The 20674-nt window shown below is 46.4% G+C and overlaps 1 protein-coding gene across 1 annotated transcript in view; it reads left to right on the top strand.

The window, feature by feature from the left end:
• Positions 1-20188, top strand: part of LOC139419314 (teneurin-3-like) — a 405690-nt gene extending 385502 nt beyond the window's left edge. The window contains exons 26-35 of the mRNA XM_071169258.1: positions 1866-2041; positions 3901-4136; positions 8588-8884; positions 12700-12925; positions 13158-13486; positions 14220-14728; positions 15021-15300; positions 15466-15733; positions 17114-17244; positions 18517-20188. Of these exons, the coding sequence (XP_071025359.1) occupies positions 1866-2041; positions 3901-4136; positions 8588-8884; positions 12700-12925; positions 13158-13486; positions 14220-14728; positions 15021-15300; positions 15466-15733; positions 17114-17244; positions 18517-19272 (3208 nt within the window). The 3' untranslated portion in view covers positions 19273-20188. The remainder of the gene's footprint in view (positions 1-1865; positions 2042-3900; positions 4137-8587; positions 8885-12699; positions 12926-13157; positions 13487-14219; positions 14729-15020; positions 15301-15465; positions 15734-17113; positions 17245-18516) is intronic.
• Positions 20189-20674: the final 486 nt, after the last annotated feature.

The following is a 20674-nucleotide window of genomic DNA, read 5'->3' as shown; positions in this document are numbered from 1 at the left end:
TATAGAGCCAGCAGCCATCTTTTCTGCACTTCCATCTGATCAGTATTAGTAAGGCAGGGGCTGAACAATGCCTGCTCAGCAAAACCCTGTGACACACACACATACACACACACACTCCCTCCCATACACACACATACACACACACCACACAACTCAGGGGAAATCTTTATATAAAACTTTCCGTTCCGTTTCACCTTGTGCTTGCACCACGTTCCAACACATGGAGGAATAGTTGTAAATTATGCAGTGTGTGTGTGTGTCATGCTTGGAGGGGAGCTCATCTGGGAGCCACACCCACTGTCACCATGGAGGAAATATGTAAAAATGGAGGGAGAGAGGGAAAGAGAGAACAGAGGGAGGAGAGAGAGAAGAGTGCGAGACAGAGAGAGTCATAAAGTGCTTGTTACTCCCAGAGCAGACATACACCAGCAGACACAGGGCTGTCACTACATCTCTCGCTAAATGTGATAGTAGGCTAGCACGCACGCACGCACGCACACACACACACACACACACACACACACACACACACACACACACACACACACACACACACACGCTGACACTGACACTGACTCCAGGCACCAAAATAGACTCCCAGCCATAATGGGACAGCAGAGGCCCTAGTCAGCTAGGCCAGTGTGATCATTCAGCTTCTATAGCCCCAAACTTTTACCACAGAGCCCTTGCCAAAAAGACTGCCTCTGAGTCTGAACCCAAACCCTGACCCCTATCCCCTCGTACAAACCAGCAGCCATTCATACATCGTCCCCACTGTAGAACTACAGTATCCTTAAATACATGTACAAAAACAAACAAATGTTTCCTGATCTTTCTCTCGGATATAGGAGAGACACTTCAAAACAAACAAATCTGTTCCATGTAGTGAATCTGTTATTCTCCCCTCTCTCTCTCTCCCTCTGTCTTCTCCCCTCTCTATCCCTCCCTCTGTATTCTCCTCTCTCTCTCTCTCTCTCCCCCTCTGTCTTCTCCCCTCTCTCTCTCTCTCCCTCTGTCTTCTCCCCTCTCGTTCCCTCTGTATTCTCCCCTCGCTCTCTTTCTCTGTATTCTCCCCTCGCTCTCTTTCTCTGTCTTCTCCCCTCTCTCTCCCTCTGTCTTCTCTCTCCCTCCCTCTCTCTCCTCTGTATTATCCCCTCACTCTCTTTCTCTGTCTTCTCCCCTCTCTCTCCCTCTGTCTTCTCTCTCCCTCCCTATGTCTCTCTCCCCTCTCTCTCCCTCTGTCTTCTCCCTTCTCTCTCTCTCTCTCCCTCTGCTTTCTCCCCTCTCTCTCCCTCTTTCTTCTCCCCTTCCTCTCCCTCTCTCTGTCTTCTCTCCTCTCCCTTTCTCTGTCTTCTCCCCTCTTTCTCTGTCTTCTCCCCTCTCTTTCACTCTCTCTGTCTTCTCTCCTCTCTCTCTCTTCTCCCCTCTCTCTCCCTTTCTCTGTCTTCTCTCCTCTCTCTCTCTTCTCCCCTCTCTATATCTCCCTCTCTCTGTCTTCTCTCCTCTCTCTCTTCTCCCCTCTCTCTCCCTCTCTCTGTCTTCTCCCCACTTTCTCTGTTTTCTCCCCTCTCTCTCCCTTTCTCTGTCTTCTCTCCTCTCTCTCTCTTCTCCCCTCTCTCTGTCTTCTCTCCTCTCTCTCTCTTCTCCCCTCTCTCTCTCTCCCTCTCTCTGTCTTCTCTCTCTCTTCTCCCCTCTCTCCCTCTCTCTGTCTTCTCTCCTCTCTCTATCTTCTCTCCTCTCTATCTCTCTGTCTTCTCTCCTCTCTCTATCTTCTCTCCTCTCTCTCTCTCTCTCTCTGTCTTCTCCCCTCTCTCTCCTTCTCTTCTTCCCCTATATTTTGTTCTTTCTTTCTTTCTCCCCTCCAGTTATGACAGTGAAGGTCGTCTAACCAACGTGACGTTCCCTACGGGGGTGGTGACCAACCTGCACGGGGACATGACCGGGGCCATCACGGTGGACATTGAGACGTCCGGCCGCGACGAGGACGTCAGCATCACCACTAACCTCTCCTCCATCGACTCCTTCTACACTCTGGTCCAGGGTAAGTAGAGGTGGGGAGGTGTGTGTGTGTGTGTGTGTCTGTGTGTGTGTCTGTGTGTCTGTGTGTGTGTCTGTGTGTGTGTGTGTGTGTGTCTCAACTTTGTGAATACCAGTCATGAATTTTAATGAGCCACATTGATAACCAACAGCATTGATTAGTTGAACGTCAACACAATACTAATGACTTCACCAATTACTCAATGGGCATTAATCCCTGATCCCCTTTCATTATTAAAGAGGTCATAAAATAAAGACAGCTCAGAGATCAATATACTTAATCATACAACAGTAACTGTCTGTTTGTAGACAGAGGAGTGGAGTGGAGAGGAGAAAAGAGGACAGGGGAGGAGAAGAGCAGAGGAGAAGAGAGGAGATAAAATAAGAGGAGAAGAGAGGATAGGAAATGATAGGAGAGGAAAGGAGAGGAAATGACAGGAGAGGTGGAGAGCAGAGGAGAGGAGAGGAGAGGAGTGCAGAGGAGAGGAGATGAGAGGAAAGGACAGGAGGAGAGCAGAGGAGAGGAAATTAGATTAGAGGAAAGGAGAGGAGAGGAGGAGAGCAGAGGATAGGAAAGGAGAAGAGAAAGGAGGAGAGAGGATAGGAGGAGAAAGGAGAGGAGGAGAGCAGAGGAGAGGAGAGGAGATGAGAGGAAAGGAGAGGAGAGGAAAGGACAGGAGAGGAGGAGAGGAAAGGATAGAATAGGAGCAGAAAGGAGAGGAGAGGAGGAGAGCAGAGGAGATGAGAGGAGGAGAGCAAAGGAGAGGAGAGGAAAGGACAGGAGAGGAGGAGAGAGGAGAGGATAGGAAAGGAGAGGATAGGAAAGGAAAGGATAGGAGGAGAAAGGAGAGGAGAGGATAGGAGGAGAAAGGAGAGGAGGAGTGCAGAGGAGAGGAGATGAGAGGAAAGGACAGGAGAGGAGGAGAGGAAATGAGATTAGAGGAAAGGAGAGGAGAGGAGGAGAGCAGATGATAGGAGAGGAGAAAGGAGAGGAGAGGATAGGATAGGAGGAGAAAGGAGAGGAGGAGAGCAGAGGAGAGGAGAGGAGATGAGAGGAAAGGAGAGGAGAGGAAAGGACAGGAGAGGAGGAGAGGAAAGGAGAGGAGAGGAAAGGATAGAATAGGAGGGGAGGGGAGAGGAGGAGAGCAAAGGAGAGGAGAGGAAAGGACAGGAAAGGAGGAGAGAGGACAGGAGAGGAGGGGAGCAGAGGAGATGAGGAGAGGAGAGGAAAGAAGAGGACTGGAGAAGAAAGGACAGGAGAGGAGGAGAGGAGAGGAGATGAGAGGAGAGGAGAGGAGAGGAGAGGAGAGGAGAGGAGAGGAGAGGAGAGGAGAGGAGAGGAGAGGAGAGGAAAGAAGAGGAGAGGAAAGAAGAGGAGAGGAGAAGAAAGGACAGGAGAGGAGAGGAGAGGAGAGGAGAGGAGATGAGAGGAGAGGGGCCTTGAAGGGTTCTATCAATGCAGACCCAACATAGGAATCTTCCATCCTTTATAAAACAGAAGGGGGAATGGGGTTCTCAAATCTGAAATCAGATGTTTCTTATTTAAGCAATAAGGTCCGAGGGGGTGTGGTATACGACCAATATACCACGGCTATACCACGCTGTTCTTATGCATGACGCAACGTGGAGTGCCTGGATACAACCCTTAGCCGTGGTATATTGGCAATGTACCACAAACCCCAAGGTGCCTTATTGCTATTGTAAACTGGTTACCAACGTAATTAGAGCAGTAAAAATACATGTTTTGTCGTACCCGTGGTATACGGTCTGATATACCTCGGCTGTCAGCCAATCAACATTCAACCACCCAGTTTCTATTCTTTATTATTGTCTTCATGGAATTAAACTTTCTCTCCACCACAGACCAACTAAGGAACAGCTACCAGGTGGGCTACGACCACTCTCTGAGGGTGATCTATGCCAACGGGATGGACACACACTACCAGACGGAGCCCCACATCCTGGCGGGCGCTGCCAACCCCACGGTGGCACGGAGGAACATGACGCTGCCCGGGGAGAACGGGCAGAACCTGGTGGAGTGGCGCTTCCGCAAAGAGCAGACCCGGGGGAAAGTCATCGTGTTCGGAAGGAAGCTCAGGGTGAGAAGGGAGTTTGATGGAGAGTGGCGGCCATTTTAGTTTGATTTTTGTTTTGTTTAAACTGCAAAGTCAATTAGCTATATCGTCAAAATATAAGCGGTAAATGAGGTATTTTGTCTTGATTTAGGGTTAGGCATAAGGCTTATGAGAGGAGCGGCCATTTTGTTTTGTAGGCAGATGTGGAGGTTGGGGGTTTCTTTTTTCCTTTTTTGGCTGTAGCAGCTTGGCACCTTTCACACACTTCCCAGCAGGCATAGCTGATTAAAACATCATTACTATCTGTCTAGGGCAGGGGTGTCAAAGTCAAATGGACGGAGGGCCAAATAAAAAAATCAGCTACAAGACGAGGGCCGGACTGTTCGAATGTTCATTGAAAAATTTTTAAATGACGCATATAGTCTAGTGAACCTAATTGAACCTACTGAAAACCTAACAAATATATTACAATATGATCAGATAAATAAAGCAATAATTTCTTATGGCTCTGTCAGTAATCTTTAATTTTCAACAGACACAAAAGACAAATTTCCTTTATATAAATATCCCCATAACATGAACATTAAATGAAAGAAACCGGTATTCAAGGCACCATCAGTAGACTATATTTTCTATTTTAGCAAAAGTGGGCTAAATTTACTTCAAAGAAAAAACAATAATAGCAATTTTCTATCATCCACTCAACTGAAATATTTTTAAAATATAATTGGATTGAAATACAAAAAAATAAAGTGCAAAAATCTATTAATCAAAAACAACACTTTGTTTAAGGAGAAGTAACATGCAGTGAAAACAAATATTACATTTTAACTTTTAAACTTGAACTGAGTAAAAACTCTAAATATGTGATTGCACAGTAATGTTCACTTGTTTGAGGTTGAGGGTGATACTTGGTGGTGTCCCATCTTTTCCACAAGTTCATCAATGTTCGGGGTAAGGCTCTGAGCTGAAGAAATCCTCAGAATTGAGTGGAGGTGTTCAGCAGTAAGTCGACTTCTGTGTGATGTTTTGTTCAGGTTCATCAAAGAAAACAGTTGTTCACACAGGTATGTGCTGCCAAACATAGACAACGTTTGAGCAGCCTGGATGCGCAGCTGGGGCATTGTGCCGGGGAGGAAACGGGCGAACTCCGCAGCACCCACTGCCGCATATTTTGCCCTCAGTGCATCATTGCATTGGAGGTCAATCAACTCCATTTGGAGGTTTGGTGGTGAGCTTTCCACGTCAACAGCAAATGGGTTACCGAGCAGTTCCAACCTGCTTTTTTGTGCTTCAAAGTCAGCAAATCGGCGTCGAAAGTCAGCGGCAAGCATACCTATTTTATCAGCCAACTGTGTGCTCGGGAACGCACTGGTAGAGAGCTTCTCTTTCATGGTCTGGCAGCTGGGAAAGTGGCTCAAATTTTCTTTCCGCATCTGCGTCTCCCACAGAGTCAGTTTGGTTTTAAATGCCTTCACTGTACTGTACATATCAGAGATGACACGATCCCGACCCTGCAGCTGCAAGTTTATTGCATTCAGATGACTCGTAATGTCACACAGAAAAGCCATTTCACACAGAAACATTTCGTCTCGGAGTTGTGTTGTGTCTTTCCCTTTGCTGTCCAAGAACAGACAAATCTCCTCACGAAGCTCGAAACATCTTTGAAGCACCTTTCCCTGGCTTAGCCATCGCACCTCTGTGTGATAAGGCAAATCACCATGCTCCGTTTCTAACTCCGTCAGAAATGCCTTGAACTGGCGGTGATTCAAACCTTTGGCTCTGATAAAGTTAACTGTGCGCGTGATGATGCTCATTACATGCTCCATTTTCAAGGCTTTACCGCACAACGCTTCCTGGTGTATGATACAATGATAAGCTGTCAGCTCACCTGTCGCGTTTTCCTCTTGCATCTTTTCCCGTATCTTCGCCACCAGTCCGCTCCTGTGTCCACACATCGCAGGTGCTCCGTCGGTTGTCAAACCCACGAGTTTTTCCCAAGGCAGCTCCATCTCATTTACACATCTTGACACCTCTTCATACAAATCATGCCCCGTAGTTGTGCCATGCATAGGACGTAAAGCCAAAAACTCCTCTGTCACGCTTAGGTTGGAGTCCACTCCGCGGATGAAAATTGACAACTGGGCAATGTCAGAAATGTCGGTGCTCTCATCCACAGCCAAGGAATATGCAATAAAATCTTTTCCCTTTTTCACAAGCTGCTCTTTTAGATTGATGGACAACTGGTCTACTCTCTCGGCAATGGTGTTTCTGCTCAGACTCACATTTAAAAAGAGTTGCCTTTTTTCTGGGCAAACTTCGTCACAAACTTTAATCATGCAGTTTTTGATGAAATCCCCCTCCGTAAATGGCCGGGCTGATTTAGCGATCTCTTCTGCCAAAATAAAACTGGCCTTGACAGTTGCGTCCGCGTGTGTGTCCGCGTGTTTCGTTTCATAATGTCGTCTCAGATTATACTCTTTCAGTACCGCCACACTTTCTCCACACAGAAGACACACAGGTTTTCCAGCTACCTTCGTGAACATATACTCCGACTCCCACCTTGTTTGAAACCCCCGGTTCTCAGTATCCACCTTCCGTTTTGCCATTTTTGATGGGTATCTGAAAGTTAATTTTACTGTGATGCTGACGACTGCTGTGCCAATAAATATTGAAATGAAGCAGCCTACTGCTCGGTGCGTCACCTTTGCATTGTGGGAAATGTAGTATTGGTGCGTGTAAAAGATCTGCGGGCTGCCGGCTTGCTGCGGGCCGGTTCTAATAATAAATCAAGATCATCCCAGGGGCCGTAAAAAACCTTCTTGCGGGCCGGATGTGGCCCGCGGGCCTTGACTCTGACATATGTGGTCTAGGGGTTTCTTATGTGGATTCTAACAGTTGGGGTTTCACAGCCTCTCTCTTCCCTCTGAGATGATTTAGTCAGATCTTTGGCTGCCACTTCCTTCTCGTTTTTACCATGACATCATTCAAACATAGGCTACAATATAGGACGGGTCTTGGTCGAGGTTTGGTGCTAACTACGATATGGATTTAACCACTGCAAGGGAGTGAGACAAATTAGTGACAGTTTGTCAGTGGTTAGCGAGGGACGACGATGCTTTATTGCCGCAACGTTTTGTCTCCTCCAACATCAAAGACAATATCTGAAAGTCATTACCATTTACCCAACACAGGAAAAGGTGTACTTTTGTTTCCCTGCTGACTCGTCAAGGGTTAATTCCCTAATTCCCATATCTGATGCCTCCTGTATGTGAACTAAAGCTGATGGGACACACACATGGATGGGACACACACGACACAAACACACACGTCCTGCTACATCTAATGGTGGGGTTGCATATTCTGAGCCGTTCCCTCTGTCAGAGAAGAGGGCTGGTCTCCAAGGTATTACCCACTCCTCCTTCCAGTGTCTGTCTTCATCTCTCTCTCCAAAGACTGCTCTCTGTATGTCCCAAATGGCACCCTATTCCCTATACAGTGCACTACTTTTGACCAAGACCCATAGGGACACTGTACATGCACTATGTAGAGAATAGGGTGGCATTTGGGACTCATCCCATTTCTGTCTGGATCTCAGCCTCCTCGTCTCATTACTGAAGAATGTCCAGGAGGAATCAGGGGCCTTCGCTTACAAAAAACACATGAAGGCCATATTGACATCCTTCCGCTGTTTTCTTTCCCTCTTTCTTATTTCTTGTTCCCTCTTTTTTCTCGCAACATGAAAACCTGAAGGGGGGGAGCGGGCAGGTAGGCTAGGTGGGTGTCCCCACGGCATCCATCCCAGCAGGAAATGACATGCTTTCTTATGGGAAATAAATTGAGGCCGGGGTCACGTTCTGTTGGCTAGTATTTCGGTGTGTCTCGGCGGCATTCCGAAGGCCCCTGTCATCTTCAAATGAGTCTCAGCTCCCAATAGGCTGAGAGAGAGACTCTGCATGGTTACCATCACCATATTATTCTTATTCTCACTCTCTCGCTCTCTCTCTCATTCTCTCTGTCTCTCCACCTCGCTGAATTCCTAGGGGGGGTAATTTATGAAAGCAGTCAAAAGCAAGAGTTTGAACACACGCCAGCCAGTCTCTCACTTTAATGAAACTCCCTTCACAAAAACGGCTAATCGAATGCTAATAATCCCTTAAATGAATTTAGTGTCGGTCTTGAGAATCGATCACGGTAAACAGCGGTTTAAACAAACAGTGGGGTCATTGGGAGGCGATAAATAGCGGTTCTGGGTCGGGAATTGACTTTGAAAGCCGGTTCAGTTCACAGTTTCATCATTTCTCCTCTTGTGTTTGTTAGCTTTTTGTTTTAAAAGTTCAACAATCTGTCCGCATGTAAATAAAGTGGAAATAATGTATTGTTAATAAACATTACTACTTAGACTGCAAACCTTTTTATTGGATTTGTACAATATTTAAGTTAAAACTGTCCAACCCTTCTTCTTTTCTTTCAAGGTGAACGGCAGAAACCTTCTCTCGGTGGATTACGACCGAACTCTCCGGACAGAAAAGATCTACGACGACCACAGGAAGTTCCTGCTGAAGATCGTGTATGACACCCAGGGCCACCCTACTCTGTGGGTCCCCAGCAGTAAGCTGCTGTCAGTCAACCTTACCTACTCCAGCACGGGGCAGGTGACCAGCCTACAGAGGGGTCCCACCACAGAGAGGGTGGAGTACGATGGTCAAGGGAGGATTGTGTCCCGAGTGTTCGCCGATGGAAAGACCTGGAGTTTTACATACCTGGATAAGGTAGGAACTAGAGGAAGGATGATCAGCTAGATTCAGCCGCGGGCCAATTATTTTCTGGACCGGATGGTCAGGGGGCCGGAACATAATTCCAAATGATTTGTCGACAAATTGATCGCAAGAAGCCCAAACAGATATAATGTTTGACTAAAACATAATCATTTCAAACCTTGCCTAGATTTATATACGAACACGCTCTCTATTATACGTGGGAATACTTGGGAACAGATTTCTTAAATTAAAATCACTTGGAGCCGATTTCCTGGTGTTTTTACTCTCTTTTATGTCCAACAATAAATAAAACAATTAGAAAATTGCTCAGAAAACGTGCTGCCAGTTGGGGAACGTGCTGCCAGTTGGGGAACGTGCTGCCAGTTGGGGAACGTGCTGCCAGTTGGGGAACGTGCTGCCAGTTGGGGAACGTGCTGCCAGTTGAAAAACTCACATCCACATACGCATACACACACTCTGGTGCCATGATCAGCAACACCAGCAAACACCCCATATTGACAATGCAAAAACATTGTGAAAAAGTAGTTGAGGACTTAGTGTGAATGCACTTGCATCACCGATCAATTGCATTCCAACTGGTGTTTTGGTGAGTAGCTGAACCGATATGGTCAATGTCAAACGCAGCGCCACTTTGTTTACTGTCAAAATGTCCCTCTTAAACTCCACTCCGCTGTGTGCTGAAGAGCAGTGTTCCTACACCCTGGCATTACAGCGTCAGCTGCTAACTACACCGTGAGTCTCCCCTATGAACGCCCAGTAAGCTTTACCCACACACACAAACACAACCACTTTCTGTCCCTCTTTAACCATAGACGAGCTGTTCAAATCTGTAAAGACCGGTGCATCTCCTGCTATAAAAGGATTAGTGGTGGGGATAGTCGTCTATTTTCATTGTCAGCACAAAAAACACAAGGTTATTTTCTGAAGATGAAAACAGTGGAAAATAAAAAAAGCCACTAAAGTCATTGAAGGCCCCCTTGAAAGCTATGAGTGTCAAAACAGAAAAGATGCTTTGAAAAATATACAAGGGAGTCTGCACAGGCTCTATAAAAGGACCATATTCCCTTTAGGTAGTAAGGGATATATAAAGAGAGGGGAGAGGAGGTGGTGGGGGGGGGGGAGAGAGAGAGAGAGAGAGAGAGAGAGAGAGAGCAACAGCAGGAAGATAAAATAGACATTGTTTGTGGATGCTAGTGTACAGAGTGATGGCTTAAGAGGGACTAGTGAAGACCAGAGTTATGGAAACGAGACCCAGGGGAGAGGAGGAGGCTGGAGCCGGGATTTAGACAGCATGGGGAGGCCACAGGGACACAACACAGAGAGAACAGAGAGAGAGAAAGATGGAGAGTACAGAAGGAGAGAGATAGAGAAAGAGTGATAGACGGTGGGACAGAGAGCGAGAGAGAGGGTGGGACAGAGAGAGAGATAGAGAAAGAGTGATAGACGGTGGGACAGAGAGAGAGAGAGAGGGTGGGACAGAGAGAGAGATAGAGATCCCAAGCTAATTCCCCAGAGTAGCAGAAACTTTTCTCCGTTCTCACTTCCAGGACAAGCTGTAGAGACGATCCCAGAGGTTACGTTTACATAATGACAAATAAACTACACTGAACAAAAATGTAAACGTAAAGTATTGGTCCCATGTTTCATCAGCTGAAATAAAGGATCCCAGAAATGTTGTCCCACAACACAATGCCACAGATGTCCCAATTCGAGGTAGCGTGCATTTGGCATTCTGACTTCAGGAATATCCACCTGAGCTGTTGCCAGGGAATTGAATGTTCATTTCTCTACCATAAGCTTCCTCTAACGTTGTTTTAGAGACTTTGGCAGTACGTTCAACCAGCCTCACAAACGCAGACCATGTGTGTGGCGTCGTGTGGGCTGGCGGTTTGCTGATGTTAACGTTGTGAACATAGTACCCCGTGGTGGCGGTGGGGTTATGCTATGGGCAGGCATAAACTAGATATAACGAACACAATTGCATTTTATCGATGCAAATTTGAATGCACAGAGATACCGTGATGAGATCCTGAGGCCCATTGTCGTGCCATTCATCTGCCGCCATCACCTCCATGTTTCAGCATGATAATGCACGGGCCCATGTCGCAAGGATCTGTACACAATTCCTGGAAGCTGAAAATGTCCCAGTTCGTCCATGGCCCGCATATTCACCAGACATGTGGGACAGCATTCCACAGGCCACAGTCAACAGCCTGATCAACTCTATGCGAAGGAGATGTGTCACGCTGCACGAGGCAAATGGTGGTCACAGCAGATACTGACTGGTTTTCTGATCTACGACCAAACATAATTTAGGTCGTAAGGTATTTGTGACCAACATATGCATATCTGTTTTCCCAGTCATGTAAAATCCATAGATTAGGGCCTAATTAATGTATTTCAATTGACTGATTTCCTCATATGACTGTAACTCAGTAAAATATTTCAGTTCAGTATAAGTTTGAAATAGGGCTGGACACCGCCCACCCACCCGGTGGTTGCCTGCCGGCCAAGAGCTCTGGTAGAGTGACCAGCAAGAGACATATCCCTGGCCAAACATATGTTGCCACAGTAGCCACACACACACACACACTCACACACACATAGACACAATCACACACACACACAGTGAAACAGACAGACAAACATACACAGGGACACAAACACAGTGCCTGGGGAGCTTGTGTTAATGTCTGTCCATGTATGACAGACAAGGTGAAGGATCCTCCAGGCAGACTCCCTCTTTAGAGAGAGAGAGAGAGATAGAGAGAGAGAGAGACATGCAAACAAACCAACACAGCCAGAGATGCATATCAGAATCCTGGAGGGACTGGAGTGAAGTTGTTGTTGTTATTGACTCACTAAGATGCTCTCTGCTCATCTATTCTGAGCCTTACCTTCCTACTTCCTACTTATGGGCCTCATTCTTCGGTAAAAAATGTTGTTGAAATCACGACCAACCATCCGCTAACTAGCATAGCGACTGCGTCCCAAATGGCAGCTGATTCCCTATGTAGTGCAGTACTTTTAGCCACAGCCCCATGGGCCCCGGTCAAAAGTATTGCACTACATAGGGAACAGGGTGCCATTTCAGACGTAACCATCCACTTCCACTCTCCCCCCCGCCGCTATGCAAAGTAGCTAATTACCTGCTGTTTGGCTAAGTGATTGTGACTTCCACTGGTGCCTACCTTTATGAGATTAGTAGGTAGACCCTACACTACTCCACACATACACACACACACACACACACACACATGGGCGGAGAAGAAAGGAGAGGAGTGCTAGTAAATGCCAATAATTACGGAACACTTTAGAATTAATGCAGTGAAGTGCATTTAACAGAGTTCTGCGTTTAGAGACTGGGAGGGAGGGAGGTCAAGGGTAACTCAATTAAAATAAAGAAAATCTTTCAGGAAAGGGAATGTTAATTCCTGGTTTAGCGCTCCATTTGAATTTGTAATGTACATTAGAGTTAATAAATTCTTATTTCTCTCATCCTTTTCTCCCATTCCTCTCCCTTCCCTTATTCTCCTTTCTTCTTCTCTCTTCCCTTTCTCCCATTCCTCTCCCATCCCTCATTCTCCTTTCTTCTTCTCTCTTCCCTTTCTCCCATTCCTCTCCCATCCCTCATTCTCCTTTCTTCTTCTCTCTTCCCTTTCTCCCATTCCTCTCCCATCTCTCATTCTCCTTTCTTCTTCTCTCTTCCTTTTCTCCCATTCCTCTCCCATCCCTCATTCTCTTTTCTTCTTCTCTCTTCCTTTTCTCCCATCACTCTCCCTCCACCTCCGTCCTCCTCCCTCCAGTCCATGGTGCTCCTGCTCCACAGCCAGCGTCAGTACATCTTTGACTACGACCTGTTGGACCGCCTGTCTGCTGTCACCATGCCTTCGGTGGCCCGTCACACCATGCAGACCATCCGCTCCCTGGGCTACTATCGCAACATTTACAACCCCCCGGAGAGCAACGCCTCGGTCACCGTCGACTACAGCGAAGACGGACAGCTCCTCAGAGTGGCCCACCTAGGGACAGGTCAGACCACTGTCAGAGCTGCTACGGTTGTGTTGTGTGTTGAGTGTGTCTAACGTCCTTGTCTCGTCTGTCATCAAGTACATTTTGTATTTTTTATTATCACAAAAAAAAGAGAACATTTTCAGAAAGTTTAGGAAAACTTCACCTGAAACTGTATTGCCATTCAACAAATATTGCTAGGAATTGATGTTGGTGTTGTACACAGAATAACCGCCCACTTCTACATCAACAGGTCGTAGAATTCTCTACAAGTACCGACGACAGAACAAAATGGCGGAGATCTTGTATGATTCTACGAGGGTTAGCTTCACCTACGACGAGACAGCCGGTGTGCTGAAGACGGTGAACCTCCAGAGCGAAGGGTTCATCTGTTCCATCCGGTACCGGCAGATTGGACCGTTGGTGGACCGGCAGATCTTCCGGTTCAGTGAGGACGGCATGGTGAACGCGCGGTTTGATTATACCTACGACAACAGCTTCCGGGTCACCAGCATGCAGGCTGTCATCAACGAGACGCCGCTGCCCATCGACCTCTACCAGTTTGACGACATCTCCGGGAAGGTGAGGTTCTTCAATTTCGTCTAAAACCTTATTTTTTTTTAAATGTATTTTATTATCCCTTTCTCTCTCCAATTTCGTGGTATTCAATTAGTAGTTACAGTCTTGTCTCATCACTGCAACACCCGTACGGACTCGGGTGAGGCCCGTTCATCCTCCGAAACATAACCTAACCAAACCGCGCTGCTTCTTGACGCAATGTCTGTCCACTTAACCCGGAAGCCAGCCGCACCAATGTGTCGGAAGAAACACCATGCACCTGGCAACCGTGTCAGCGTGCACTGCGCCCGGCCCGCCACAGGAGTCGCAAGTGCACGATTGGACAAAGACATCCCTGCCAAGGACATCCCTGACATCCCCTCTCCTAACCCAAACGACACTGGGCCACCCCATGGGTCTCCCGGTCGTGGCCGGCTGCGACAGAGCCTGGACTCAAACCTAGAATCTCTAGTGACACAGCTAGCACTGTGATGCAGTGTCTTAGGCCACTGCGCCACTTAGGAGGCCCAGTTAAAACCTTTTAAAACCTTTCTGATGGAGTAAGACATTGATAAGTTACATTTCTCAAGAATCAATGTCTATATTTAGTTTATATAAAAGTCCAAAAATGTATGTAGACATAATTTGATTTATATCTTTATTCTCTTTTATTCTCTCACACATTTCATTATTTTACTAAAAGTGTGTTTGTGATTTAAATGCTCTTTAATTAAATAAAATTTGATTTGATTTGAAGGTGGAACAATTCGGAAAGTTCGGTGTGATCTACTACGACATCAACCAGATCATCTCCACGGCCGTCATGACCTACACCAAGCACTTCGACGTCCATGGGCGGATCAAGGAGATCCAGTACGAGATCTTCAGATCCCTCATGTACTGGATCACCATCCAGTATGACAACATGGGCCGGGTAACCAAACGCGAGATCAAGATCGGACCGTTTGCCAACACGACCAAGTATGGTTACGAGTACGACGTGGACGGTCAGCTCCAGACGGTCTACCTCAACGAGAAGATGATGTGGCGCTACAACTACGACCTGAACGGCAACCTCCACCTGCTCAACCCGGGTAACAGCGCCCGGCTCACCCCGCTACGCTACGACCTCCGAGACCGCATCACGCGGCTCGGGGACGTCCAGTACCGGTTGGACGATGACGGGTTCCTGAGACAGAGAGGAGCTGAGATCTTTGAGTACAACTCCAAGGGCCTTCTGGAACGCGTCTACAGCAAAGGCAACAGGTTAGTTGGACGATTGGTGACCGTACCGGACTGTACCATCCATACCCCACTGTAAACATACACCCAACTTGGATTTAATTTGTATTGTGTTGTTTGCTGATAATTCTTGTATGTTTTAAATGTCTAAATTGCTTCAAATAATTCATCCTTCACTGCTATTAATACTCTGTAATGTTTCCTAATTGTAAAATCTCTCTCCCTCCCTCCCTCCCTCCCTCCCTCCCTCCCTCCCTCCCTCCCTCCCTCCCTCCCTCCCTCCCTCCCTCCCTCCCTCCCTCCCTTCCCCCAACAGTTGGACCATCCAGTACCGCTATGATGGGTTGGGCCGCCGTGTGGCCTCCAGAACCAGCCTAGGCCAGCACCTGCAGTTCTTCTATGCAGACCTGAACTACCCGACCAGGATCACTCACGTCTACAACCACAGCAGCTCAGAGATCACATCTCTCTACTACGACCTGCAGGGACACCTCTTCGCCATGGAGATCAGTAGCGGAGAGGAGTTCTATATCGCCTGTGACAACACCGGAACCCCTCTAGCAGTGTTCAGTAGTAATGGGCTTCTTCTGAAGCAGGTAAGGTTTCAGACCAGTTGGAAAGGCCTCATGTACAGTCCCCGATCCTCTATGTGTTGTTACTTGGATTAAATCGAATAAAAGCTAGTCTAAATCTAAAAGTATGTAAATCTACATATCCAGCGAGGTGATCGTTATTCAATGTGTTTCATGATTCTTTTCCAGGTGCAGTACACAGCCTACGGCGAGGTCTACTTTGACTCCAACCCTGACTTTGTCCTGGTGATCGGCTTCCACGGGGGTCTCTACGATCCTTTGACGCGCCTGCTGCATTTCGGGGACCGGGACTATGACATCCCGGCAGGGCGCTGGACCACCCCAGACATCGGGACGTGGACGAGAGTCGGGAAAGACCCGGCGCCGTTCAACCTGTACATGTTCCGGAACAACAACCCTGTCAGCAAAGTTCACGAGGTCAAGGAGTACGTCACAGGTGGGAGACGGTGAATTCACTCTAGTTGACTGCTTGTAGCTTTATGTAAGACATGAACCTTCTAGATGGTTTATAGGAGGACGAGTATGTCACAAATGGAGTACATCACAGATAAGAGGCTGTGATGCGACCTATAATGCACTCTGATTTACTCCCTATAGCTTAGCCAAGCAGATACAAACCAATGTACTGCAATGCACAGAACCATGGTCTCATTATATTTGTCTGGCACCTTGCCATGTAGAACGGTAAGGCCTGTTATGGCAATACAGTAGGGACACGTTGTCATTGCATGATGACCATAGATAAACAGTCTATTGTGAATAGACTATTAGTATGAATATTTTATGGCTGTGAACTTTAGTAATTGTCTAGCGGTGGCATATCACCTCATTGCTATGCATCACCATGATATTGCTATTGTTTTCAGCAGTTACCCTTTCCACATGATTATAGTTCTGGCTAAACATGAAAGGTATGACTCGAAATTACTATTTTCCCCTCGGGACATTCCAGTTTGTCCTATCCTAATCTGAAACATTGGGACATCAAATCAAATCAAATCAAATGTATTTATATAGCCCTTCGTACATCAGCTGATATCTCAAAGTGCTGTACAGAAACCCAGCCTAAAACCCCAAACAGCAAGCAATGCAGGTGTTGAAGCAGGTTGGCTAGGAAAAACTCCCTAGAAAAGCCAAAACCTAGGAAGAAACCTAGAGAGGAACCAGGCTAACAGGCAAAATTATTCAGCCCCCTTAAGTTAATACTTTGTAGCGCCACCTTTTGCTGCGATTACAGCTGTAAGTCGCTTGGGGTATGAGACTATCACAGTGCAGGTGCATTTATACGGAGACTTGATTACACACAGGTGGATTGTATTTATCATCATTAGTCATTTAGGTCAACATTGGATCATTCAGAGATCCTCACTGAACTTCTGGAGAGAGTTTGCTGCACTGAAAGTAAAGGGGCTTTATAATTTTGCACGCCCAATTTTTCAGTTTTTGATTTGTTAAAAAAGTTTGAAATATCCAATAAATGTCGTTCCACTTCATGATTGTGTCCCACTTGTTGTTGATTCTTCACAAAAAAATACAGTTTTATATCTTTATGTTTGAAGCCTGAAATGTGGCAAAAGGTCGCAAAGTTCAAGGGGGCCGAATACTTTCGCAAGGCACTGTAACAAAAGCATGGATTAATGTTTCTGCATCATTTTTGGACAGAAAGTTTCTAATTTTTGCAATGTTACGTAGATGGAAAAATGCTGTCCTTGAAACAGTCTTGATATGTTCGTCAAAAGAGAGATCAGGGACATAATATCCCTCAGGGGCCTATTCTCTCATGGTCACAATGTAATTCACTTTTCCATGGTTACAGATGTCAATATCTGGCTGGTGACGTTTGGGTTCCACCTTCACAACGCCATCCCCGGGTTCCCCATCCCCAAGTTTGATCTCACACAGCCGTCCCTGGAGATGAAGAAGAGCCAGCTCTGGGACGACCTGCCGGTATGTAGTATCCCTCCGCCTTCCTACCTCCCTTCTTCCACCCATCCATCCTCCCCTATCCCTCCCTTCCGCTTACTTACTCTATATCGCCGGTATCATACTATCTGCCTCTCTCTGGGGTTAATTTACCCTCTATCTCCACTGTCATATCCCTCCGCCTCATTCTGGTTTATTACAACATCCCGGTATGACGTATGCCTCCGCCTTCCTCCCTCTAGTCTAGTTTATTTACCCTATCTCTACTGTCATATCCCTCCACCTCTTTCTGGGATTTATTAACCTTAGCTTGTTATCTCCACTCTCATTTCCGTACTGTGGTTGTACTGAGAAACTGAACCTACGACCACAATCTCACAGCACAGCTGGCTGGAAGACCAACCAACCCACCGTGTTGATTTAGCTTGTTAAGACACACTGCCAGTGAAGAAGAGACAAACAATGTTCAGGGTGGTCCACAGTTCACCCATGGCTACAAAGTACAGAGAAGTCACAGACACACACACAGACACACACACATACACACCAATTATACCGCAGCTGAATCATCCTCTGGTTTGTCTTTAAATAAAGTCATTATACACACGTATTTGAAGTGCAAATGAGTCCCTTATTGGTTTAACTACGTTGCCATGACTGTCGCTTCTACTTCTTCTCTCTGTGTGAAATGAACAAGCTATGCTGTTGCTCCTCCCAAACCCAACAATCCCATATTTATTTTTTTTTAAACTAAGCTTGGATCTGGAAAAACTACTTTTTTGTTGTCGTTGCAATTGGGGTTTTTCTCATAACAAACTAACAAAGTTCTCCCTGTGATCCTTTTTCTTGCTAAAACAATATTCTGTTGTTTTGTCTCCATATAAATTGGAAATTTCTAGAAGAAAGGGAACCTTTGAATGACTGAAGCTGGAGCACTTCTTCACCCTGTCAGGCTGGGATTTGGTTTCATATTGTCCCTTGTTTTTTGGAGAATCATTTTGTTTTTATTGAGATAACACAGTACTAGGGGAATAGCCACCCACTGGGCACAGACGTCAATTCAACATCTATTCTACGTTGATTCAACGTAATTTCATTGAAATGACATGGAAACAATGTGGATTTAAACACAGTGTGCCCAGTGGGTAAATAAACACAACAGGCTTTACAAACTGAACAACCCCATAGAAGTGTTCGTTAAGGAGAGAGAGTTCTGATCTGTGTAACTTAGACGTTTCTCTCTCTCCTCCCTCTCTTCTCCCCCTTCTCTGACTCCTCCCTCTTTCCTTCCATCAGTCCATCTCGGGGGTGCAACAGGAAGTGACCCGGCAAGCCAAGGCTTTCCTGTCCTTTGAGAGGATGCCGGAGATCCAGCTGAGCCGCCGGCACTCCAACCGGGAGAAACCCTGGCTGTGGTTCGCCACTGCCAAGTCGCTGATCGGTAAGGGTGTCATGTTGGCGGTGACGCAGGGCCGTGTGGTCACCAACACTCTGAATATCGCCAACGAGGACTGCATCAAGGTCGCCGCCGTCCTCAACAATGCGTTCTACCTCGAGGACCTACACTTCACGGTGGAGGGACGCGACACGCACTACTTCATCAAGACCAGCCTCCCGGAGAGCGACCTGGGAGCGCTGAGGCTGACAAGTGGGAGGAAGTCGCTGGAGAACGGAGTCAACGTGACTGTGTCCCAGTCCACCACCGTGGTGAACGGCAGGACTCGGCGCTTCGCCGATGTGGAGCTGCAGTATGGCGCACTGGCGCTCCACGTGCGTTACGGCATGACTCTGGACGAGGAGAAGGCGCGTGTTCTGGAGCAGGCCAGGCAGAAGGCGTTGGCGAGTGCCTGGTCCAGGGAGCAACAACGGGTGAGGGAGGGGGAGGAGGGGGTGAGGCTGTGGACGGAGGGGGAGAAGAGGCAGCTGCTGAGCGGAGGGAAGGTGCTGGGCTACGATGGGTACTACGTCCTCTCCATAGAGCAGTACCCCGAGCTAGCAGACTCCGCTAACAACATCCAGTTCCTCAGGCAGAGCGAAATAGGGAAGAGGTAACAGACAGAATCCTCGGCACTGGCCGCCAAAGAGACTACCCCCTCCAAATCCTGCCCCCCAACCTCCCTCGCCTCCCCTCTTTTCTCTAAAAAGGGGGAAAGTCCAGGCTAGTGCTGTGTTTAGCGCCGCCTAGCTGAAACAAACACAGTAAAATGTAGAAATATCTCAAACTGAACTAAACCTAATACTACCACTGTGGGACGGCTCCAACTGACGCAGATGTTTGTCCCGTGCTATACAGCGTTGAATGGACTGTGGACTCGCTTGAAAAGAGAGGGAAAAAAAGTCAGAACTCTCAGTTTTGTGAAAGGAAAAAAAGTTTTTGTTTTTTAAATCGACTTACTGCTATTTGCTTTCGGAAAAAATATTTTAAAAAGGAAGAAAAAATGTGTTTACATACGCATACCACTACAACACGTCTGGACTAATAGAAAAAAAGCCTTCTGGTTTCTTACAAAGGACGACGTCTATAATCTGATTCTACATCCTGACGACTGACCTTTGATTGACCTTTGTGTACTGAAAAAGGTAGTATTGTTGTTCGCAGCAGGACCATGGTGGCATCAAAAGACAGTCAAAACAGTCACTTGTTGAAACCACTTGCTTGTTCTCCTGCTTTTCTTTCTAAAAGGGACAAAACAGCGCCCACCAAGTGACTTCTTTACCAATACTAGATCAAAGTGGGACGTTTTGGGAATCGGGAGGTTGTGTGTGTGTGTGTGTGTGTGTGTGTGTGTGTGTGTGTACAATGGAGACAATGTGTGTGTGTGTATGTATGGAGGAAGTTAATCAATGAAATGAAATGAAAGAATCATATCCAACCAATCTTTTGAAAAACAATGTGAGACAGTATCTTTATGGATTTTTTTATTAAGATGAAAAATTCCAAACTTATCCGTACATCAATATTAGCCTCTTAGAGAAAGTAATTTATGTACAGTGTTTATACATTTAAAAAAATAAAATCGTAAAAAATATGATTTTTTTTTTCCTTCGTCAAACGTTACTGTTTATGCTCTTCATGAAGTTTTCAATATTTTATCCTATTATAATTCATGGTAATGCTTATTGAAATAACATTTTAAAAAATCAACCCTACTGTATTATTGATTTCTGCATTGAGAATATTCCAAGTAGGGTTTTTATTTTGTTTTGTTTTGGCACTTATATTTTTTATTAGAAAAGTGTCAGTTGAATGGTCGATGTCAGTCAGACAACCATATGTCTTAGGAAATACTAGACTACTACTATCAAGAGCAGGAGAGTAGTTTGGCTGTGCGGTACGGTAGTATATCCTGCCTTGTGGAAATAGCCTTTGAACCTTAAGTCCTTTTGAGTAGGACACAAGGAAGGGCCACTTGTCCTTCTTCAGCTAGAGGGTTTGAAAGCAAAACCCCTTGGT

This window comes from Oncorhynchus clarkii, chromosome 10, assembly GCF_045791955.1.
Source record: "Oncorhynchus clarkii lewisi isolate Uvic-CL-2024 chromosome 10, UVic_Ocla_1.0, whole genome shotgun sequence".
In the NCBI taxonomy this organism is placed as follows: Eukaryota; Metazoa; Chordata; class Actinopteri; order Salmoniformes; family Salmonidae; genus Oncorhynchus; species Oncorhynchus clarkii.
The sequence above is the reverse complement of the archived record's forward strand: the minus strand, read 5'-3'. Positions and strand labels throughout refer to the sequence as shown.